The sequence below is a fragment of the Lipomyces chichibuensis genome (genome assembly GCF_038497645.1).
Source record: "Lipomyces chichibuensis strain CBS 12929 unplaced genomic scaffold V1513scaffold_10, whole genome shotgun sequence".
Taxonomy (NCBI): Eukaryota; Fungi; Ascomycota; class Lipomycetes; order Lipomycetales; family Lipomycetaceae; genus Lipomyces; species Lipomyces chichibuensis.
This window is the reverse complement of record NW_027117462.1, coordinates 371,803-393,667: the sequence shown is the minus strand read 5'-3', so window position 1 is coordinate 393,667 and position 21,865 is coordinate 371,803. Positions and strand designations below refer to the sequence as shown.

The 21,865-nt window shown below is 47.8% G+C and overlaps 9 protein-coding genes across 9 annotated transcripts; 4 read left to right on the top strand and 5 right to left on the bottom strand.

The window, feature by feature from the left end:
• Positions 1 to 2,335: 2,335 nt before the first annotated feature.
• On the bottom strand, positions 2,336 to 2,967 carry V1513DRAFT_484274 (uncharacterized protein; the record flags this gene model as incomplete). Its single annotated transcript, XM_066900439.1, has 3 exons — positions 2,714 to 2,967; positions 2,444 to 2,630; positions 2,336 to 2,398 (listed from the first exon to the last, which is right to left on the bottom strand). Exons 1-3 carry the CDS (start codon positions 2,839 to 2,841, stop codon positions 2,336 to 2,338), a joined length of 378 nt encoding a protein of 125 aa, XP_066754405.1. The 5' UTR covers positions 2,842 to 2,967.
• V1513DRAFT_26978 (pyridoxal phosphate-dependent transferase) lies at positions 2,778 to 4,185 on the top strand. Its single transcript, XM_066894545.1, has 3 exons — positions 2,778 to 3,627; positions 3,702 to 4,001; positions 4,059 to 4,185. The coding sequence occupies exons 1-2, from the start codon at positions 2,962 to 2,964 to the stop codon at positions 3,813 to 3,815; spliced, it is 780 nt and encodes a 259-aa protein (XP_066754404.1). The 5' UTR covers positions 2,778 to 2,961; the 3' UTR covers positions 3,816 to 4,001; positions 4,059 to 4,185.
• On the top strand, positions 3,831 to 4,777 carry V1513DRAFT_430938 (kinase-like domain-containing protein; the record flags this gene model as incomplete). Its single annotated transcript, XM_066896364.1, has 4 exons — positions 3,831 to 4,001; positions 4,124 to 4,274; positions 4,334 to 4,452; positions 4,505 to 4,777. 4 exons carry the CDS (start codon positions 3,831 to 3,833, stop codon positions 4,775 to 4,777), a joined length of 714 nt encoding a protein of 237 aa, XP_066754403.1.
• A 1,418-nt stretch (positions 4,778 to 6,195) lies between these two features.
• V1513DRAFT_430937 (ATPase P-type H+ transporting proton pump) lies at positions 6,196 to 9,821 on the bottom strand (the record flags this gene model as incomplete). The annotated part of the gene is made up of 5 exons (XM_066896363.1): positions 6,196 to 6,886; positions 6,942 to 7,825; positions 7,846 to 7,993; positions 8,031 to 9,676; positions 9,747 to 9,821. The coding sequence occupies 5 exons, from the start codon at positions 9,819 to 9,821 to the stop codon at positions 6,196 to 6,198; spliced, it is 3,444 nt and encodes a 1,147-aa protein (XP_066754402.1).
• Positions 9,822 to 10,464: 643 nt separating this feature from the next.
• On the top strand, positions 10,465 to 13,015 carry V1513DRAFT_463759 (putative quinate permease protein). The gene is made up of 5 exons (XM_066899983.1): positions 10,465 to 10,999; positions 11,054 to 11,292; positions 11,343 to 11,917; positions 11,973 to 12,291; positions 12,355 to 13,015. The coding sequence occupies exons 1-5, from the start codon at positions 10,897 to 10,899 to the stop codon at positions 12,712 to 12,714; spliced, it is 1,596 nt and encodes a 531-aa protein (XP_066754401.1). The 5' UTR covers positions 10,465 to 10,896; the 3' UTR covers positions 12,715 to 13,015.
• Positions 13,016 to 13,044: 29 nt separating this feature from the next.
• On the bottom strand, positions 13,045 to 14,550 carry V1513DRAFT_468311 (uncharacterized protein; the record flags this gene model as incomplete). Its single annotated transcript, XM_066900121.1, has 4 exons — positions 14,169 to 14,550; positions 13,961 to 14,116; positions 13,450 to 13,933; positions 13,045 to 13,146 (listed from the first exon to the last, which is right to left on the bottom strand). The coding sequence occupies exons 1-4, from the start codon at positions 14,219 to 14,221 to the stop codon at positions 13,045 to 13,047; spliced, it is 795 nt and encodes a 264-aa protein (XP_066754400.1). The 5' UTR covers positions 14,222 to 14,550.
• A 1,941-nt stretch (positions 14,551 to 16,491) lies between these two features.
• V1513DRAFT_457974 (general substrate transporter) lies at positions 16,492 to 18,023 on the bottom strand (the record flags this gene model as incomplete). The annotated part of the gene is made up of 2 exons (XM_066899660.1): positions 16,492 to 17,755; positions 17,806 to 18,023. 2 exons carry the CDS (start codon positions 18,021 to 18,023, stop codon positions 16,492 to 16,494), a joined length of 1,482 nt encoding a protein of 493 aa, XP_066754399.1.
• A 1,720-nt stretch (positions 18,024 to 19,743) lies between these two features.
• V1513DRAFT_424603 (uncharacterized protein) lies at positions 19,744 to 20,261 on the bottom strand (the record flags this gene model as incomplete). Its single annotated transcript, XM_066896085.1, has 2 exons — positions 19,744 to 19,950; positions 20,007 to 20,261. 2 exons carry the CDS (start codon positions 20,259 to 20,261, stop codon positions 19,744 to 19,746), a joined length of 462 nt encoding a protein of 153 aa, XP_066754398.1.
• On the top strand, positions 20,169 to 21,601 carry V1513DRAFT_463755 (uncharacterized protein). The gene is made up of 2 exons (XM_066899982.1): positions 20,169 to 20,909; positions 21,006 to 21,601. The coding sequence occupies exons 1-2, from the start codon at positions 20,542 to 20,544 to the stop codon at positions 21,340 to 21,342; spliced, it is 705 nt and encodes a 234-aa protein (XP_066754397.1). The 5' UTR covers positions 20,169 to 20,541; the 3' UTR covers positions 21,343 to 21,601.
• Positions 21,602 to 21,865: the final 264 nt, after the last annotated feature.

The following is a 21,865-nucleotide window of genomic DNA, read 5'->3' as shown; positions in this document are numbered from 1 at the left end:
CCCTAAGGCGCTCCATCATTGCCATCACTGGCAGTCCACGAGCCTCCAGCATCCAGCTGTTGAAGCTCTCAGCTATGTTCGAAGTCCTATGACCAAACCGCAAGCCAGGGAAGTAGCTATCTGCCCAGTTGCTCTGGATGGTTCCTCATCAACCATTGAGATCCTTCTTCAGGCATGGATGCAAGTACCTCTGCCATCTCTTTTCTGGTAGGCCTTGAAGCTGCTTTATAGACCAACGCTGCAATTTCGACGTTTTTCACCACCTTTTTGAAATTTTCGTGGAGGTGACGAAGACAGTGAGCGTGGCTTGCTACAGAAAAATTTTCGACAACAGCATCAATCAACCCTGGTATGATCTGGTAAGTTTATATGGAACGAGATTATGATATTGTTATAGATGCTAGCTACCTTTTTGCCGGTCCGAAATCAATGTCAATGAATAAGGGTCAGTCTCAGGCTCGAGCGAAAGGCGAACCTGCTCCAGGAACCAATTCCAGTTCTCTCGATTCTCTGCTTTAACAACACCAAAGCCGAGAGGAAATATATGATTTTCTGCGTCAATCCCAACGGCAATCAGGAGTATACCTTGGTACTTGGAGGTCAAATGAGTGCCATCCAGTGCGACAAGCGGACGACAGTACCGAAATCCTACAATTGACGAAAAATAGCTGACGTACATGCTGTAGAACTGCCCGTCGATGATTCGCAAAACTGCATGGCTACCAGGATTGTAATACTGAATTGACCTGATATAGGCTGGAAGCTGAGCAAAGCTGTCGTCGTCTGACCCATTGATCCTTTCCGTGGGCATGGCTTTGGCTCTTGCTGCCACGAGATAGTCGACTTTTACGTTATGGTCAAGGTGAACATCTTTCTGAAGGTGTGTAGGTTTATAACCTCTTTTCTGTTCTACCTCTTCCACATACTCACAAGCAATCCAATGCTTATTGACATGTCGGTTCGTTTGAACAACGAGATTGCACCTGTGGGTACCATTGGTGTCGACAACTCTAAAGATGGTGCTATCCTTAATGCGGCAGGCATGCAAAAACCAATTACAAGCAACATCTTTGCACTTCAGCCAAACGCGCGAAGTATCGGACTTGACAACAATGTATTGATATCCTTCCGCAATCGCCGTGGACCTCATGGCATGCTTAAAAGTTTCAATTTCAGGAAAGAGATCTCCAACTTTCGGTAGCATTGGCAAAAAAATTTTGGTATAAATAAGACAAGAAGTGTTCGGGATTGTCGTCAGACTGCATTGTGAAAGAGCTCTGCTGGGCCATTATATATTCCTTATGGGAGGTATAGGTTGTAGACAATGCGGATATTCCGTTTTATCTAATATCCGTATGTCCGCTTATCCATATATCTAAATCCGTTTATCCGTATGTCTTTACAAACGTGAGGGGCACAGAAACAATGTAAGGGGCAGGGTCTTGGTCGACGGCGTCCAGGATGAGAAGCAAATTGGATGCAAACTGGTTTGAACGTTTTCCTTGGACGCGTCGTGGGACACGCGTTTAAATTGAGTTTGATGGTTAGAAACTAGGTACAAACACTTCCAGCAGATTTGGGCTCAATACTAGAGGGTAAGGGTTTTCGGGCATTTTTGATATTTCAAATCTTTTCGCGGGCATTTTTGACATTTGCTCTTCATTTTTCGACATTGAGGGTTAGGGCTATTCGGCGTTGAGATCTGGGCATTGACCTGCTAGCTTCCACGGAATTTTAGCGACTTCTAAAGACCTGCATTCTGTTGGCCAACTCGTGGTTAAGAATGTAAATTTCCTCGCGGTTCCTGACTACGAATCGATGCAGTAGCTGACAAATATGACTTGGGCCGAAGCTAATCGATCCGGGCTGGCTAGATATCCATTTCGGCGGCTCAACAGACGTGCAACTGCATGATTATTCAGTTGAGAGATATACGCAGCTGTTGAGGTTTCGTCCCAGGGATTTAACCGGCTTAGGTTTGCGTTAAGATATTTAGATCGATCTAGAGCAGTTTGTATGAAGTGTTGGGCACGATTGCGGCGTCGTCTCGAAAGCGCAGATGGGGCACCAGGCGGTTTGATCAGTGCAACCAGCGCATAACAGAGCCATAGCTAAACTTCACTAAGTAGTGCGTCACACATCGTTGTTGAACTGTAATTGTTTGTCAATGTAGCTGCAGAGAATCAAGTTCAGACCGTCGGCGGACATTAGAAAGCCTAAACAATAAGTGGTAAATAAGAAGGATGCCCATGGCGCGGCTTATCTCCTACATGCGCCTATAGTGTGGGAGGCAGATCACCTAATGTGTTGCACAATCGCATAGCTTAACTACGGTCTACGGTGCAGTACTTTTAAGCGGTGCTCGCCCTGAGTAACACCGGGTAACAGTCTCGAAACTCTAATTTTATATTGGAGGAAATGTATCACGGTATTCTATACATACCAAACCGTGCTTTGCTTCCGCCATGGTCATCTTCCTCTTTCCAAAATTTTGAGAGGTTTGATTCTCTTCTGTCTTGTCATTTCGTGCGACCATGTCCTCCTTCTTCCACTCCTGTTCTATTTTCAATATATCTTTCGGACCGCTATTGACGGTAGCAGTCTCATTTGCCAAGTGCCTTCTGCTTGGACTATTCAAGACTGTAGTGTAGGAGATGTGCCCCGCACAAAACGACCAGCGGATCGACAATTTCACACGATCACACCGCCTTACCCTGAACCCTGAGCTCCTCGAAAATAGACTGGTGATTGAGCTGTCTTAAGTCCACGGAGGGGGACGATGGTGTTTGGTCTCTTACCGTATGATGATTTTCCCTCTGACAAAGGGGGTGTGAAAGCCATGTTATCTGTCGATAATATACAACTATGGGCTTTTCTCCATGAATCAGACTTGTATGTATATTTCTTTCAGTCTAATTCTTGCGACGGCACACGGCTACTTTCGTGAGCCTTGCCGGCAAAATGTGGGCACCTGGCAGGGAAGCACGAAGGACGCTCTGCCATTATTCGCGTATTACCACTTGCGAGTCAGGGTTAGGGGTGAGATGTACATCGCGTGCAACGTCCACACACTGCGGGTCATCGTCAAAATCTATTCTCCAATCTTTCCGCTCATACTTGTCAAGGTCATCGAAAGACTTCAACGAAGAAAAGACCATGTCACTTGCTGTCGGGCGCATCAACCTGGTACGTGGTTGGCCTGCACCTGACCTTCTTCCGGTGCACCAACTGTCCGATGCTGACCAGCGAGTTCTTTCTGACCCCTCCATTTACGAACCTGCTTTACATTACGGCGATGATCCGGGCTACCGACCTCTTCGCGAAGCATTGCCAGATTGGCTTTCGACACACTACAATGTCACTCGCGATCCCGATCGAATTTGCATTTCTGGTGGTGCCAGTCAGAATATTGCGTGCATTCTGCAGAGCTTCACAGACCCGGCATATACGCGCGCAATATGGATGGTAGCCCCTTGTTACTACCTTGCTTGCACTATTTTTCGAGATGCAGGGTTCGAAGGAAGAATCAGAGGGTTTCCAGAGGATGAAGAAGGTATTGACTTGGTGGAGTTAGAGGAAGGGATCAAAACAGTTGATGAACAGCAGCAGGCTGTCATTTCTCCCAAGGTTGTGCTCCCCAACTAGCCCTTGTACTCAAGGGCTCAGCCATTTTTTTGACGAAAAGCGTTGACAGATTACAGCTTTTTAAGGATGCTGGACGATACCACAAATTCTATCGCCATGTCATCTACGTCATGCCGTTGGCAATCCTTCCGGCAAGACGATGTCTCTTCGCCGGCGAAAAGATCTTGTGACCCTGGCTCGCAAATATGACGCACTTGTCATCTGTGATGATGTTTACGGCTTCCTTCAGTGGCCTCTTCATGGCTCGGCAGAGAACCTCGAACCTCCAGAGATGCGTCTGCCGCGGCTATGCGACATTGACCAAACAAATCCTATTAGGATTGGATTTCCTTCATAAACGAGGCATTTTCATAGTGGTATAGTCATCTATCGAAGGAAATATTTCAGGTAACCAGCTAGTGACATAGTTCTAGACCTGCAACCGGCTAATATCTTGTTTTCAATCAACGGCACTGAACTTACTGATACATCGCTGCAGCCTCCCGAATTCTGTCCCGTTAATTGGCTTCAGGGCTTTGATGTTAATGACAGTGCCCCCAAGTATCGAATAACATCACAAAGACCTCGTGGGATGCTGAACGTTGCAGATTCTTCTACGTTCTTGGTCAAGATTGGCGATATGGGCGGAGGTAGAGTTACTTTTCCTGGCATCCAAATTTCAATTGCTGATCATCGAATGTTATAATAGCCATTTGGACCGGACAGCGTGATCAACAGCCAGTAACACCAACTGGTCTCCGCGCACCCGAATTAATTTATGGAGGCTCTTGGGACGCTTCTATAGACATTTGGACATTGGGATGTTTAGTATGTTTGCCTCTAAACGTTAGCTAGTTTAATAAACTAATCTCACATGAAGCTATTCGAGTTGGCCACAAACGAACCGCTCTTTGCTGTGGAGACCTTTGGCTTAAAACGCGACGAGATTGATGAAATACATGAAAAGCTCTTACACCACATTGACAACGATAATTGTTTCACCGCCTATCTAAGTGAGAGGTTGCCATCTGACTTCGGTAATGAAAACACACGGCAGTTTGCGTTATTTCTTTTATCGATGCTACGACGACTTCCTCAAGAACGAAAGACAACTACTGAATTACTCACTCATGGCTTCCTTCAGTCGCATTAGGATAATAATATAAAGCCCAAGGAATCATTCAGACGGAAGTGAAATTATATAAGGATTTGTCATAATGGGCAAATAAAAGATCAACAGAAGGAGAGCAGGGCTCGTCGATTTTAAAAGAGAATTCTGAATTAAGGTTTTCAGCCGACAGCGTTTAGTTTTGGTACTGCTCTTTGTATTCTTACCTTTGTTTATTGCTCTACGGAGATGACATAGCGAGGTATAGGATCTCGAGATAAGATAATAACAGGTTAGCTTCCTGTCGCCCCAGATTCACAAGTCAAGTGTTGCTCAAGGATGATCTTACGCCCAAGTCTCTCAACGGAGGAACGGCTTATTGAGCGCTAGGATGCAAGAATACTGGTGGATATGTCCTTGGTACATACACGATCATCATCACAGAGGATATCAAAGCAACAACTTGCCAGACCTGCAACTGATACCAGCTTCTCGACGGCAAATCGTGTTCCTTGGAAGAATTACATTGGCCTACAGAATTGGAATGCCTTCCGAATTTCCCATTGCCAGCAGGTCTCATGGATTCCTTCGAATCTTGCGGAGTAATGGTCCAAAACTTGACTCCGAAAATTAGTTCAGGTAATTATGCTGATAGGTGAATAAATAAATGATCTATCAAGACATCGGTGGCGGCATCGTCGAAGAAAGCCATGTTTTACATAGTGCAATTTTCCGTAGATAACACGAGAGTATCACCTTAGAGAGAGCCTTCACCGGTGCCGTTGGATAGAGAAGTCTGCCGTAAGGTTTTCCCCAGAATAAGGACGAAAGTCCCATGATCAACGCAGTTGCCAAGACAGTCCAATGTCCAAGCCAGATTGTCATACTCGGCCGATTTGACGTAGTGCACAGTACTATTATGCTCTCCAAACTAAGCAGTGAGCCGCACCTACCAGTTCTGCGGGGAACGAACGGGACTGGTGTAAATCAGGAGGTACCAACTGCAAGGTGTTCAGGCGCTGACACAGGCGTCAGGCTTTTTTCTGCACTAGCATTTATATAAAGATTTGTTACATGAATGCGCCTCAGCGCCAAATATATGCCTTAAACCTCCGCACGAGAGACTCGGCTACTCAGTGGAAGTCTAAACCGACGCCACTAAATGTCTGACGTCGAAAGGACAGTTGGAATCCTACTGCATCACTAGCTCACCCATGTACAGCGATTTCTCGTATGGCGGCCATTAGACCGTCTGTAGGAAGTAGTTATTATCTAAATGAAGAGAATACAGTTGCTAAGTAAAATTTCTTCTAATCGTACCACTGAATGAAATCATTCAACTTATATAAATCAGATATCTTCGCCAAAATATGTATAGACTTGTATAATCAAATAATAGGACTCATCCAGGGCCTAGAAACTACAAAGGGCCTCTCTGTCCTGCAAGTTTTCAAACAAGTCTATTACGCCAGTCCTTTCTCGAGATCCTGACTCTTTGGATCTACCCTGTAGTCAACGAACTCGGACCCATCCTCAGTGTTGTCAAATGTTTCATCCCCCTGCTTCTTGTTTTTGCGCGGAATTAATCTTCGTACCCAACCCATGAAACGGCTCAAGACTCGATAGACACTGACAACAGGCTTCCCCACAAACCCGGCGATAGCAGCAAACCAAGCGTCAGGAAAGCATCTGATGAGTACAGCCCAGGGCATACTGAGCATAGCAGCGACGATGCAAATAGCCCACTGGGTACCATTAATTCTGACGATGCTAAATGCTACGCCACCAACGAACGAGATGGCGACCTGACCACCAACCATGATGCAGGTAATTACGATGAAGAACCAGTTGCGGTGCAGACCCGTGAAGACGTTGAACTTGTTGTCCAACCGGCGATTATTGAACTCATTGAATATCTGCATCCAGACAAATGTGTTAAACACAACTGATCGCAGCTCGTCGTCTGGATAGCCAAGGAAAGTCGGCCCACCAAAATGCAAGATGAGCGTTACAGTCAGTTGGAAAATGGCCTGTCCGATAACCATCTTCCACATGATGATGGAGATCAGTGGAGCGGTACGCTTGGATGGCTTGCGGTTAAGAATCTCTTCGGTGGGTGGATCGGTAGCGAGAGCGAGGGCCGCAAGGGTGTCCCTATTTAAGGCCAGTTAGCTTGACAATATTCAGAACAGGTACCGCTGTGACATACATGATGAGATTTATCCAGAGCAGCTGCACAGCTGTAAGCACCGATTTCATCTCAGTGCTCGCGACAGATGACACAAATGTGAGAATGACGGCGGTGATGTTGACCGTAATCTGAAACTGCAGAAATTTGCGAACTGCGTCGTTCACCGCGCGACCCCACATCAGGGCTGTAAGTATGGATGCGAAATTGTCGTCCATGAGGATAATTGCTGACGCTTCTTTTGCGACTTCAGTGCCCGCAATGCCCATAGAAAATCCAATATCCGCTGCCTTAAGTGCCGGACCATCGTTTGTCCCATCGCCAGTCACGGCAACAACCTCACAGAGTTGCCGGAGCCTAGTAACTAGGATTCGTTTATCTTCCGGAGACGAGCGAGCCACAACTTGAATCCTTGGGAGCATTTCTATCATCTGACTCTCAGTTAAAGTGCGGAAAACCGGACCTTCTATAACAACACCATCAGTATAGATACCACAATCCTTTGCAATGGCCATTGCCGTAACAACGTTGTCACCAGTCACCATTCGGACTGTCACACCTGCACCTTGGCACTTGGCAATGGCCTCAGTTACACCGTGACGAAGTGGATCCTGTATGCCAACAACGCCAACGAATATCATATGCTTGAGAAGGACATTGAAGTCTGCAGCAGTTGGGTCGTCAGATGACTCAGCACCTTTCGGCGGCCACTGAGGGAAATCCTTGAAGATGAGCGAAATGGTACGGAGGCACTGCTTAGCATAGGACTCGATGACGGCTTCGATCCGCTCGCGCTCAGGTTGAGTCAACGGTTGAATGCGATCCTTCATCCACAGGTCGGAACTGTAGCCAAGAAGAATTTCGGATGCGCCTTTCACGAGGTACCGATATGACCCGTTGGGCAGCTTGATAACAGTTCCCATACATTTGCGAGCGGAATCAAAGGCATAAGCTCGACCACTTGGGCAGTCGAACGCTCTTCTGAGAGTGGTCCCATAGCGAGAACATTACGGGCAAAGTCCAGCAGAGCAGTTTTAGTCTTTGAACCCACAAAAGCATCCCCCGCCGTTATCCTGTCCTTCAAAAGCCGTCGAGTTGATTGCGACAGACTCGACGATTGTGCGCTTGAGCTCAGTGGAGAGGTCCTGTGCGAAAATGGTTGATTGTCGCTCATGACCGCGGTTGTTCTTGTCGTCAAACGACAGGTCACCGAAGGTGCCGGCTACCACTGTCATCTTGTTCTGAGTCAAAGTGCCAGTTTTGTCTGAGCAGATAGTTGTCGCGTTGCCCATAGTCTCGCACGATTTGAGAACGCGCACCAAATTGTTGAGCTTGACCAAGCGAGTTGTGGCAAATGCCAATGCAAGAGTGACTGCAAGAGGTAGTCCTTCAGGAACGGCGACTACAATGACGGTTATGGCAACAATGAGAATGTCCATGAATTGTGATGCTTTTGCCGCGCCAGTAAGATGACTGCCGGAGAGATTGGCAAAAAATCGGATGAGCAGCACAACAAACAAGAGAGTTGCGGCGCTACTGCCAAGCTTCGCAATGGCACCAGTTAAACCGTCGAGCTTAACCTGAAGCGGAGTCGCTTCCAAATCCTGCCGCATGGCCATGAGAATCTTGCCGTAGCTGGAGTTAGGGCCGACCGAAGTGACAAGATAGGTGCCAACTCCCTCGAGGACTTTGCTACCGGAAATGATGAATGGATCCATATCTCCTGAAATTGTGTGGCCGCGTTCGATAAGGACGACCACGTCCTCGCCACCCGTCTTCTTCAGCTGGTCCGACTCACCGGTGGCTGACGACTCGTCGCATTTGACATTGTGACCATCAATGAATATGCCATCGGCAGGGATCATGTCTCCTGGCTCCAGATGAAGGACGTCGCCAACAAGAACATCGTGAACAGAAATCATCATTGATTTGCCGGATCGGATCGCCTTGACATGCCTGTCCTCCTTCTTGGCATTCAGTCTTACAAACGCACGTTCCTTCTGGTAGTCGTTAAGCGAACCCACAAGCACCACAATCAGAATGGCAACGCAAATAGCCAAACCTTCGACCCAGTCGACAGGCATGGACGACCCAGGAGGGTGGTCGGCACCAAAGGTTTCGTAGAGACCGAGAGCCAAAGATATGACCGCGGCGGCAGTAAGAAGGAGCAAGATCTTGTCATTATAGGCCAGCCACATAAGCTTCCACAGAGGAGTCGGTTTCTTTTCTGGAAGCAAATTTCGTCCATACACTCGTATGCGATCGCCAAAGGCCTGCGGCGATTGTCCCTTGGAATCGAAATGCCTGGATGTGCCATTCATGTGAGGTGTGCCGAAATCATTAAAAGTGACTGTTCCGGGTAGGCCATGCTCGTCAACGCTGAGACCTGAAACGATATCCGTGCGAAGACCTTTTTCAAGACCACGGAGTCCGCAAAGCGCATAAAATGCTGCTAAGGATTTGGGATTTAACAGCTTGTTTAGCTGGCCCGGCGAAAAACTGAAGCAGTTGTTCTCGACAACGAAGTCTGCTTCTGAACCAGGATCAGACTTAAGCGCATCTTCCTGACTGTCCAAGGTAAACAAAGTCGATCCGCTGCTCACTGAAGCGACGCGTGAAGTCCTCGGGGGTTCCAGACTATTGTTGATGGTATCAGTGGGGCTTCCACTGATCGTATCGCTCGCACTCAGACTCGATGGAGACAAGCCTCTCGTGATGGAAGTTGTTGTATCTGGGATATCCCCATCATCCTGCAACTGCAGTTAGTATGGTACCACCCAATTATTTTTCTGCTGCATTTGCAAATCGCAGAAATTGCAATCTTACCGGAATGTCAATGGTTATGCGTGGTAATTCAGTCTGAGGGGGTCCAACCATGTCACAACTTCGAGAGGACGCCATATGGAATTGAAGAGAAATACTATAAGATCACAAATATTGCTTCGCCGGCAAGAAGACAGGCCGGATTCGAGTTGCACTTAGCATGTTCTCGAGAACCCAACCAGGCTGTCCATAGTGATCTTTTGTAATGGACTAAATCGGCTGTGCAGACCGGCTCTGCAACGGGGCTGTGCATTGTTCGGATAGCGATGACAATGACGGGGAGGAAGAGGAAGTCTAGGAAACCAAACCGGGACGAATAGCGGGTAGTAACCTGTAAGTGAAGCGATTTTGAGTGGGCCTTTGCTGAACAACGTGGACAAACCTGACCGGGGCAGTGTTGAAGAGCCAAGAGCTTTTCTGTGAGACAACGTAATCTCAACCCGGACAAAAGCCGGGTAATTGTTCAAGGGTGCGGAAGCCCAGTCCGCACTTGCATTTTAGCTTTGATTGTGCCACATAATGATGGTGCCAATAACGCCGGGAAGCCCTAAGCCTTGAGTCGGTCGGATTAACTTGAACCCAAACCCTATGGCCCACTACCCAAGGATGGTCGTGGATGACATGCAATGTAATATCTTTTTAATTACCCAGTCCTAATCGGGCAGGTCTGGAAACCAGCATAGTTAATCTGCATTGCTGGAAATTTAACTAAATGCTTGGCAGCGGACAGACCTCCGCCCACGGGTTCAACCCCACAATTTTCCGGTCATTCGTGCGGCTCTGAAGGTTTACCCCGCAATAACGATGGCTCCTCATCGGTGGCAAAATAATGGTGGCCGGTTGCAAGTTATTGTTTGCTTTGTTGAATCTTCAGCCGGATAACTCCGCTAAGTAATATCCAAATCAGCCGAGGTGGATCAAATAATGTCGCCTTCTCCTATGTTGTCTCCGGCCCCGCACAACTCGCCTCCGTCTGTCAGTTTTCATTACTGTCGAGAGTTACTTGGCGTCGAGCAGTCTCCAAATCGTCGAGTCTCCCCCGGCACAGTCGCGAATGTTTTTCTCCATAACTACGACACTATAATTACTACCTGTTTCCTCCCTCTTACTCTCCACTACCAATCCACACTGACGACCTTGTAACACCGCACCGATGAGGTTTAATCTTCATGCCGACAACACCAATGACCCACCGCAGGTCCGGAACTGGCGGATCCATCTCATGGCTATTATCGTGAGCATGGGTTCCATTGCTAGTGAGGAGTAATTTGATTTGACATGCAGTTCCTTGTTGACATTCGATCATCTAGTGGGCTACGATACGAGCGTGATTGGTGGAAGCATGGCCCTTGATTCGTTTAGAAGGGACTTTGGTCTCATCGACGTATCCAGTAGGCAGCGCGATACGCTTCAAGGAAACATCGTCTCGACTTTCCAAGCTGGCACTTTTTTCGGAGCTCTGCTGACGTTTCCTTTGGGGGAAAGGTTTGGACGTAAAAAGGCAATTATGATGGCTGTGTCAATCTTCCTTGTTGGGGGCTCGATCATGGTAAGTCCAATACAGTGATAAAAGTGACCAGGTGATTAAATTATCCACAGACAGCTTCCAGCGGACACCTTGGTCTGATTTACGCCGGTCGCGCTATAGCTGGCTTTGGAATTGGTTCGGTCTCGCTGTTGGTGCCCGTGTATATTGCAGAGACTTCACCTCCCTCAATTCGTGGTCGTCTTGTCGGCATTTTTGAGATATGCTCTCAGGCAGGCGGCATGTGCGGGTTTTGGATTAACTACATTGTCGACCGCACGATCTCGGACGCCACTGCAGTACAATGGCAAGTGCCCCTCGGTTTGCAGCTGCTTCCGGGCGTGCTCCTGCTCGCCGGTATCTGGTGGTGCCCAGAAAGCCCTCGTTGGTATGCGAAACAAGATCGGTGGGATGAGGCGACTAAGACGCTGGGTTGGATCCGCATGCTGCCGTCAAATGACTCTTTTATTCAGCAAGAGTTGCAAGACATCCGAGCTCAGAATCTGCTGTCTAGTCCGCCGCTGGGTATGAAGCACACAAAGAAGTATTATGTCAAGCGCCTTTTGCAGAAAGGGACTCGCAACCGAATTGGAATTGGCCTTTTGCTTATGGCCTTTCAAAATCTGACGGGAGTCAACATTATCACCTAGTATGTCGGGCAACTTTCTCTTTTTGGAACTGATATGCTGACTCTTGCTGGATAGCTATTCGCCGCGTATATTCGAGACGCTCGGCCTCACTGGCACATCAACGAAGCTGTTTGCTACTGGATTTTACGGCGTCGCCAAAACACTTGGCATGATAATCTTCAGTGTCTGGCTAGTTGAGAAACTTGGCAGGCGCAGTGGACTTATCTGGGGCGCGTTCGTAGGTAGTCTACCAATGTGGTATCTCGGTGGCTATGTCTTAAGGGCCGACCCAACCGGGGCTGCTGCTCGCGGTGATACGTCGCGTGACGCTTGGGGTTACATTGCTATGGTGTGCGTTTACCTGTACGGTTTGATATACTGCGCAACATGGCAGGCAGGTCCCCTGAACTATTTGTTTTACCTGGACAGAGGACACATTTCCTGACACTTAATCTAGGGCATTACTTGGGTTGTCTGCTCTGAGATATTTCCAATCGATATTCGCATGCTCTGCGTCGCCATCACGACCGCAGACCAATGGCTCTGGTCTTTCATAGTCAGCCGTACTACGCCGTACATGATCACCTCGCTGGGCTATGGTACCTACATGTTTTTTGCGGCACTCATGGTCTGCATGGGCTTTTGGGCATGGTTTTTTGCCCCGGAAACCAAAGGCAAGACACTGGAAGAGATGGATGCCATCTTTGGTCCCGCTGGGACAGTGGCTCCAGCCGAGGTCAAGCTACACGTCGACGACGCGTACGATGTTCAAGACTCAAAGCATGAGGCTGACGCATATCATATGGAACGTGTTTAGTATCGGGCAGGGCTTGTAGTTTAAGGAGCGGAAGGCGTACTATGAAACAGGTGATAGTAATAAAGACTACTTGGTAACAAATACCTGCTTTTCGATGTAACTAAGCCGTATGCACCGCCTGACCCATCAATACGAGTATGTACTATGGTAACAGAGCGTTCGAGTTATCTTTCACACGAGGCGGCAGATAAAGCGAGGCAACCGACTTAAATTGTGCTGAACATAAAATGCAATTTCATCTGCCTCATTTTGTATCTATTTGTAAAGCGACCGCGACAATATGTTGCTAATTCTTAACAACAAAGCAAATAAACTAATCCAGTATCTACATCATGCAGAGCTTGTCATGGCAAACAGCGCAATGAGTAATGCGGCCTCCACAGCACCAGCTTCCTCCCAGAACCGGTACGACGCTGTCTGCTGCATGGCAAGCTGATAGCAATTATCAAGAAGGTTAGTATTGACAGTCCCATCATATTCCTTCATACGCATCGCAATCGCCATTGCCATGCACACGTGAAACTGTGCCATGGGTGAGGAATACGTCATTTCTTGCTGTCTAAACTCATTGCTTGCAGGTTGTTCGCTGCAGCAACTCGGATATGCAATATCAAGACAGCGTTAGAGTGCCAAACGATCTATTGGGCAATCACGTGATCCTACACCGGCAAAAAAATATTCTGCGAGCGTTTCCGCTTCGAATTTGGTTGGGATCATCGCCGATCGATCGCATACAGCTAGCGGCTTCGTGGCCCCGATAGATTGCCGTTCACATGGGGTTGGCAAAAGAATGGGGCTCTGGAACTCTCTTTCAGGTTTTGCGGATCCAAGTCCGTCAGAGTTGAAGGAAGAGACTGAGGTCTGTCGAGAGACGTTCCCCACATTCAAATCCCCGAGATTGAGATTTGTTTGGTCTTCCGGCCGAAGAGAATGCCATGTAGGCGCTATGGCCGCAGAGACAGGAGGCGACATCGTCGAATTCGGGGAGGGCATAGAAAGCTCAGATCCAAGCATGGGCGAGAGGACGGGACACGGTTCTGGAGTCAAAAACTCGGAGGCCAGGCACGGCGGAGACGTCGCTGGCGAGAGCATGGCCGGTGGGGAGTCGTCCCATGGGGAGATTTGAATCATGGGGATATCTGGTGGTGCAGAATTAGGGCCGGGGTCTATGTCTATCAATTCATCATCGAATAAATCCGAACAAGGCGTAAATTCGAACCTTGTATCCAGGCGTAAATATGGCTACCGTGGCGTCCCAGTCACTGAATGCAACGGCAGATGTGTCCCGTTGTTGGTTGCCATGCTTCCAGGCTGGGATAGCGCCTTCATCTCTGCTAGTTTCGCCTCAAGTCGTTGAATGCGGCCTTCTAGTGCTGCTTGAGCTTCGCTACAAATATTACCGCTAGCAGTTGCGTTAACCGGCAGTTTGAGAGTCACGACAAGCAGACACTTACGATTTGTGCTTCGGCGGCCTGACACAGCGGAAAAGCGTCGACAAGTAAGGCATGGCATCTGCTCGTCACATCGAATTTTCCTGCGTCTACACCTTTCGCATGCATTTGCCGCGAACTTGCGTCTATGTCTCGATTGTCCCGCGGAGAGAGAGAGAAATTTATCGACAGTAAGCCGCTTTTCTGTCGCTTGGTCTGGTCCATCTTTTTGAAAGGACAGATTTGACGTGCGTGGTGTATGGTCGGGCTCTGGAAGCTCCATATTCGCCTTGGTCTTCTTACCGTATCAGAGCCACCTGATCTCTGCTAGTAACTAAATGCTGCTGGCCGTTCCGATAATACCTTTTGTAAAGGGATCCTCTACCCAGCTGGGTAGGGTAGACATGCATACGCCAACGAAACGTGCAGTAACTTGATCGATTCTCCTGCATGAAAGACCACCATCGGAGGTGGAAAGGATGGTTTGAGCGGGTGCAGAATGATGTTATAATAATGAAACAACTGATTCATTACAGAACTGCAACTGTATTCCGACACAACGGCAAAGATCCCAAGCCAAAACGCACAGGGATCCCAAGAGCACTGCCACCCATGCTAAGCGCTAAGACTTGAGTCGTAACTTCACCACTGGTTTTTTGGTGCGGGGGAGTACTGAGCGTCGGCGCAGAGGAAGCAGATCGCGGACTCAACACCATAAGCACAGAATAGGAAGCCAAACATTAACATCCAGATCCAAATAAGACCGTAATAAAAATGCGCAACAAGCTTGAGCTTGATCCTGAATCCACTTTCACATTATGCTGGGTCGGGTGGGAGGATTTTGAGCAGGTGAAATCGGCTAGCGGTACAGTCGGGCCCACTCTCCTCTTGACTGTTACCCTGATTTTGTGACGGCCAAGACCCTTCCAAATTAGGGTTTCTGTCCGGACATTCAGCACGAATTCAACGCGCTCAGTGAATACAGGCAGGGAAAGTGCTGAAAGAACTCCGTTTTCCAGTATATCTTGTTTCAGTTTGAAAGTAATAGGGACTTCGTGATAGTTGTGTCGTCCCATCCGCTGGTATTTGATTTGCATATGTCTCTCATTCTCGAAGCTCAATTGGCGACAACCGATAGAGCTTCCTCGCCGTGAATGAATGAAAGTAAGCCGCGTTCCTCAAGATGTATCATTGCGACATCGGCATATTTACAATAAAGAATGGGTTTTTGGGTTAGTCCCGAGAGTTGATACGTAAATAATGGCGATTTCACAATATCAATGATTATTATTATGGCAATCTTCCCGTCTATTGATCAATTTGCAAAAATAAGCCCTAGGGACAGAGCCGTGCATTACTCGTGTCTACTTAAGATCTGGGATCTGGGTCAAGACCAGAGTGGTTTCAGAGTCCAATTCGCCAGAGAGACAGAAAGTGTGTAATAACCGGCACAGTTAACGCCATGGCATACGCGGATCTATGGCTCTAATTCGAGGTTGCTCACATCTTTCCACTCCCAGATTCTCAACTATTTGCTGATGCAGGGCTGTCCCGGTGGATGATGGCTAGACCGCCAGAGCATGATCAGGGTTTCAAAAAGGAAATCATGTGGGTGATTGATCGAAGCCAATTTTCGCCAGTCACTTGTCGGTAGGACCTGTATTTAATTTGCACTTGTTGACTTGCAATTAGACAGCCGGCACGGAATCAACGAAAACCGGCAGCACATTACTAACTTTCAAAAATGCACAGACTCGAAAATTCTTGAACTAGTCCTCAGAGTTTTGCGCAGTCACGTTCGGCCGGTTGCTTGGAAAAATGTTAATAACCAACGTTGTGGGCGGCGGTTCAGCCAGGACACTAGCGAAAATGGCCCTTGAAGTGGCGACACACAAGAAAATGATCATCGCTGCCGAAGATTTCGAAGAGTGCAAGTGCCAATGTTGCCCAGACTCTGGCTAACATGGTTCCATCTGGCTACGCCCATCACGGGCGACTTGAGATACTTGGTCTGAGACAACGTGTTAGCACAATCATTCATATTTTGCCAGCTTGTGGGTGGAGGCTTTTCGAGAGCTTACAGGCAATGGTCAGTGGACCGGGAATACTAACATATGGTATTCAAGTTCAATTCCAATACCGTCATATCAACCCTACCAGCTTTCCATAACTTGTCGCATTCGACGAATTGTTACTCTGCGTTACACTTCAATCAAAGCCTAGAAGGGTAAACCCAACTGGGGACAACCAAAAAAAGTCTCGCCACCGGAATCATTACCTGCACTGGCTGTGACATGGTTGATGCAATATCCTCATCAACACCCAATGAATCCTCGTTGCCCCCACGTTATCCTATGTGCCACCGTTTCGCACCTATTTGTCTCCTGGCCAGCCGAAATGATGTCCTATGTGGCTGCCCGTGCTCAAATATCTCATCCATTTCCTCTAGAGTGCGCTGCTTCGTCTCAGGCGCAGCAAAATAAATTAAGCTCGATGCCCCAAGATTAAGAAGCCCAAACATAGTGAATATGCCCCACGTAGTGACGCGCAATAGAGGCAGGATAGCGAAACCGACTGCAAAATTAACTGTCCACCGGCACGCCAGCGCCAGTGAAACCGCTTTGACACGAATCCGGAGAGGGACGATTTCGGCACTATACATCCAGGGTATTGGCGCCCAGGCAAGGTTAAACGCGGCAATGGCAAGATAGCAGAAAGCTTGAATCAAGCGGGTCACATCGGCATGATCAGTGACTAGCGAAGAGAAAGGCTCAGCAATGTCGGGATTGTGTTCGCCGTACCCCCCATACAGACCACTGACCACAAAAAAGCAGATGGCCATAATGATCGCACCTGTGATCAGGAACGGACGGCGGCCCCATGTATCGGACCACAAAAATGCGGGCATGGTCATGATAACCTTGATCACGTATTGAATAAACGCCGCGACGTTCCTGTTAGAAACGCCAGCTGATCGGAAGATGTACAGAACATAATAGTCTAAGAGATTCGAGCCAGTCAACTGATTGAATACATGGACAGCCACTGAAAGTAAAACCCTTTTGCGCATTTTTTTTGCCACTAGCTCTCTAAGTGGTGTAGAGTCACTTTCACGCTCCATCCGAATCTGGTCCTCGATTTCTCGGTACTCGGCTAGCACGAAAGGGTTGTTGATGTCTTTGTTTACTGTACGAAGCAATGCGAGCACTTTCAGGGCCTCGTCCCAGCGATCCACGCTAGCCAGCCATCTGGGCGAGAACGGGAGCCAGCAAAAGGCAATAAACAGGATCATTGCAGGAATCGCCTGAATCGCCCACGGCAGGCGGAAAGAGGCCTCAGATTGGAGAAACGAGCAGCCGTACTGGATCGAGTATTGAATCAAGATGCCGGAGGTGAGTGCTAATTGTTGGAATGAAACGACCCGTCCTCGAATCTTGCGGGGTGCAATTTCAGATTGGTAGATTGGTACGAGGACTGATGTCAGCCCGACACAAACACCGGACACTACGCGCCCAGCCACCAACATACTGACTCCGTTAGACGCTGACTGAATTGCAGAGCCAATGCACCAAAGAACGGCACCAGCCTGGATGCTGCGCTTGCGAGATATACTAACAAAGTCAGTTTCTGCGCCCTCAAGAGAACCGTCTCTGGTACTAACAAGTCACCTAGAAACCCAGCTAACAGCGCTCCGACGATGGAGCCTGCGGGCATCGCACTTGTGATGGCACCCTGTCTCGTTCCCAACGGATTGCCATAGTAATTTATATATTGATCGGTACCAATCACGCCCGACATTGACGATATTTCAAACCCATATAATAAGCCACCGAGTGACGCGAATAGGGATATGGTGTAGACATTTAGAAGACGTACCATTGGGAATGCTTTTCTTTGGCGGAGATCGAGCACTTCGATACTGAGAATATGAAAATGCTGCACCTAAATTCCCTTTTCATGTGTTGGCAACCATTATCGCACGTTGACTGGACAACTTCAGGATGAGATCTATTGCAGCAGCAACCAGCTGACAATTCAAATTTGTGGGGTTTCGGCCGTAAATTCTTTGACATAAACAGTTTATATCACAGTAGTAATTTACCAACGGCGGCAACCACCGAGATGAAATAAGATTCAGGGTTAGGGCCATTATGTTATTATGCCGTTGTGTCTGGTGATCTTGAGAGGCTCTTCTTCGCGGTCGGTCATGACTAGAGTTTCGTGGTGTGTGTACGTGTCGCTGTGAACGGTTGGCGGCACTTCCAATGTATAATATGCGAGGGGCCCCTGGTAGCATGGAAGGCCATTGACGTGAGAGTCCAGCAGTCGAAGAGAACGTTGCCCTTGGTGTGGTTGGTGACGGAGTGAGGAAACTTCCTGTGTTGCGCGACATGTAAATATCACAAAACTCGAGTGAATGGAAGGCCGGAATGAGAACGGAGGACCTGTACCCACGTTCCAGTGGAGCACCTGAAACCCTGAAACCCTGTACCCACGTTCCAGTGGAGCAGTTATGTGCTCTGAAGCTCCAATCCACTGGCCACTCTCGTTTCCACTTCCCAACTTTTCCGAATGACATTTTCAACACCAGGTTGGTTCCCAAGCCACTGGTCCATTACCAGCTCCTGCACGCGTTATCGACTGGGTAGCGATCCACTCACTTACATGTTGAAATGGATGAAATGGGTGGAAATGGAGGGCTGTGCATCCATTCCATCTAGCCTGCTGTTATGTAATCCATCCCGATTTTACCGGAACCGAGTGAGTCCAAGACGACCAGGAACAAGCCACTTGCTCCTTATCGGCCGCGATGCCATGTCGACAGGCCCCAAGAGGTAGTCAAAGATGGCGAGAACCGAGCGACATGGTCCACTGCACAAGTCCCAGCGACGCCTTGTCTACGCAGACCGAGTAGCTGTGCGTTGAGGCGTGTCTCGTTTCTATCTGGCAAGACCAGATGGCATGCAGGACGGGACCACACTAGATTTCGGCATTTTGTTCCAAGTGGTCGTCCAATACAGAGAAATTCGATACCGATGCTACTAGTGACGCTGTCAAGGCGTTTACGCAGTTGACCGGTGTCAATATCATAAACTGGAACCGAAGTCTACAACTTCTAGTCGGCTACACGAACGCAAGCAAGGGATACCGTATATGTAGTCTAGAAGAAAAGAAAATAGAAATAGCTAGGAATGTGAAGTTTAATGAAATATCTGTTGGAGAAATTAACGGTCTAGGATAGGTTGAGATTTGAGATCATTTAAGGCCAGTCTCTAAATTTACTGCGGATAAGCAATCCAAATAAATTGAGCGACCTGATTAATTCAGCCTCACTGAGACTAACAACCCGTCACTGGAGGGCTAGTGATACTACCACTGATTCCAGCATTGTTAGTTAGTCTCTCAAGACCTCTTCCCTACGAACATTATTTAGAGTGTAGCCATGGACACTAAATATATTCTAAACATGGAGTTCAACCAAACGCCTCAACGATCCTGTAGTGCATCCTCGCGCTCACCAAACTACAGGATTGTCGTCATATACTGACGCGAATAATTATGGGAATGTAGAAAGCAAAAGAACAGCATAACATATACTCTAAACAATAAAATTGACAGCAGTTTGGAACCGAGTCACGGCCGTGCTGATCATTGCACAGCGGACAATAGACATAAACCCATTCGAATCAAAAAAATCAATGACAACTTCAGCTGCACTGCCTAGTGACTCCCGCGGCATCAATTCTGCCAGTTTTATGTCACCAACAGACCGAGGAACCTCGGTGCTTCCCTCTTCTGTGAGGACCTGTAATATATACGTGTCAGTGTTCTTGCTTAATGCTCGGAACAAAGAGAGCTTACGTATTTCATAGTCATTAGAGACTTCGCGTCATCAGAGTCCGGAGCTTTCCGAACGACCTCAATAAATGCTTGAGAAATTTCTTCCAGCCATGCGTATCCCTTGAATTCTAGGGGCCCAAATCCAGAGAAGTCTCGTAACGACCAACGTTGGTTCATCTGTACAACGTCATCTTCCATTTGCCGCGCGGTTAACAAAATAGGCTTATGCGGTGCAGAGTAGCGTACTTTCTCGAAAGCAGCAGAACTATATTGCATTTCTTGTCATACAACCACTTTCTGGCCTTCTGGAGCAAACTATCATGGGTCTGGGACAGAACCTCATCACTTGTATATCTCGTTCACCACGGAGTATATAAATTTATGTCACTATCGTACTCTGAAATTATAAAAGGTTGGCTATTCAAGAAATCGGTAATTCATGGCCCGCACCAGAGCTAAAGGTCGAGATGTCCATTTTTACCTCTCTTCAGATCCTGAAAAGGCTATCGGTGGAATGAAGTTGAATCCATAAATAACGGAGAAAATCTTTCTCTCTATGCTCGACATTCTCATTGTTGCATCTGGTCCGTATAGAGTCACATCGCGCACCACCGGAGTCGACCTGATGCGAACAGATAATCCTCTCAAGCCTGGTCATTACGACATAAGACCTTTTTCTCGCGGAGGTAATCTTTTGTATGTAGCGGCTACTGAGATGTACATAGGTGCGATGTCTATCACAGACGAGCCGTGCATTACCCGGATACTTTCAAGAACTATCACGGGCAGAGATGATCTTTTCCGAGCTCGGGTCCGAGAGAGAGACGGGAAGTGCGTGATAACTGGCATTGTCAACACTGAGGCTGATGTTAACGAATGGAGTGGTTTTCATGTCGCCCATATCTTCCCACGTTCTAGCGAAGAGTATTAGAACGAATTTTCTCGGTGGATTACGAATCGAATGGGATATAATGACACGGGGATTAACTCATGCCAGAACGGGATGCTTATGATGTCCAGTATCCATGAGAAATTTGATGGTTTTGCTTTCTCTATCAACCCAGATGATGGCTACAAGATAATCTCTTTCGACAGAGATCCTTTCAGGATAGAATGGAGTATACTTGACCCTATTTGTCGAGATCCCAACGGTGAAGGGGCCGTAAGAGATGAACTTCTACGGTGGCACTTTCGTCAAGCAGTGTTGGCCAATATGAGGGGAGATGGAGAACCGAGTTTTGAGATGGACTTCACACCTGGAACGGATATGATGGGAGATATCCTCGGTGGGCCAGAGGCAGCCAAGAGAATGGAGGCAGAGCTTTTCTCAAGGTTGAATGGGGTATCCTTCGCCTAAGGAATCAAAAGTCTGTTCGCACATGCGCAATTGAGCCAGTAAAGGAGCCACGGCGGGTCTTAACGGGCTGTATCCTCCCGTTAGAGATGGATTTCAGCACATCTTCGAGAAATCGGGCATTGGCTCCGCGGGTATCTATGACTGCCCACTGGATTGCATTCGTCATATGAAACCTTTCATGAATGTCTCATAATTCTGCTGAGCTCGGGTGATTTGGCCACTGGCCTTCTCTGTGATCACCTGTCGGCCTAAATAGTAGTGTAACTTGCCCATATCTGACCTGTCAAAAGCGAAGCCACTAGCGTGTTCAGCAACAGAGTGGATCGTCCCAGTCAGTTGATCGGCTCCTCATGAATTTATCTCTATAATTCATTTCATAAAACGTCGCAACCATGTCCCCATCTGATGAGAATCAGAGGGAAGAATTTTACTTGCAATTCAAGCCTATATGAAGATTTTCAGTATTAAAGGCACGTCGCGCCTGTATGGTGTGCCTTATTCTACGCTCCACCGCGTCTTTCAA

Coding starts and splice junctions, on each gene's coding strand:
- V1513DRAFT_463755 (XM_066899982.1), top strand. CDS start 20,542: ATGCTCGACATTCTCATTGTTGCATCTGGTCCGTATAGAGTCACATCG. Junction 20,910..21,005: donor TTCCCACGTTCTAGCGAAGA/GTATTAGAACGA, acceptor TATGATGTCCAG/TATCCATGAGAAATTTGATG.
- V1513DRAFT_463759 (XM_066899983.1), top strand. CDS start 10,897: ATGAGGTTTAATCTTCATGCCGACAACACCAATGACCCACCGCAGGTC. Junction 11,293..11,342: donor TTGTTGGGGGCTCGATCATG/GTAAGTCCAATA, acceptor AATTATCCACAG/ACAGCTTCCAGCGGACACCT. Junction 12,292..12,354: donor TATACTGCGCAACATGGCAG/GCAGGTCCCCTG, acceptor CACTTAATCTAG/GGCATTACTTGGGTTGTCTG.
- V1513DRAFT_26978 (XM_066894545.1), top strand. CDS start 2,962: ATGTGGGCACCTGGCAGGGAAGCACGAAGGACGCTCTGCCATTATTCG. Junction 3,628..3,701: donor AGGCTGTCATTTCTCCCAAG/GTTGTGCTCCCC, acceptor GACAGATTACAG/CTTTTTAAGGATGCTGGACG.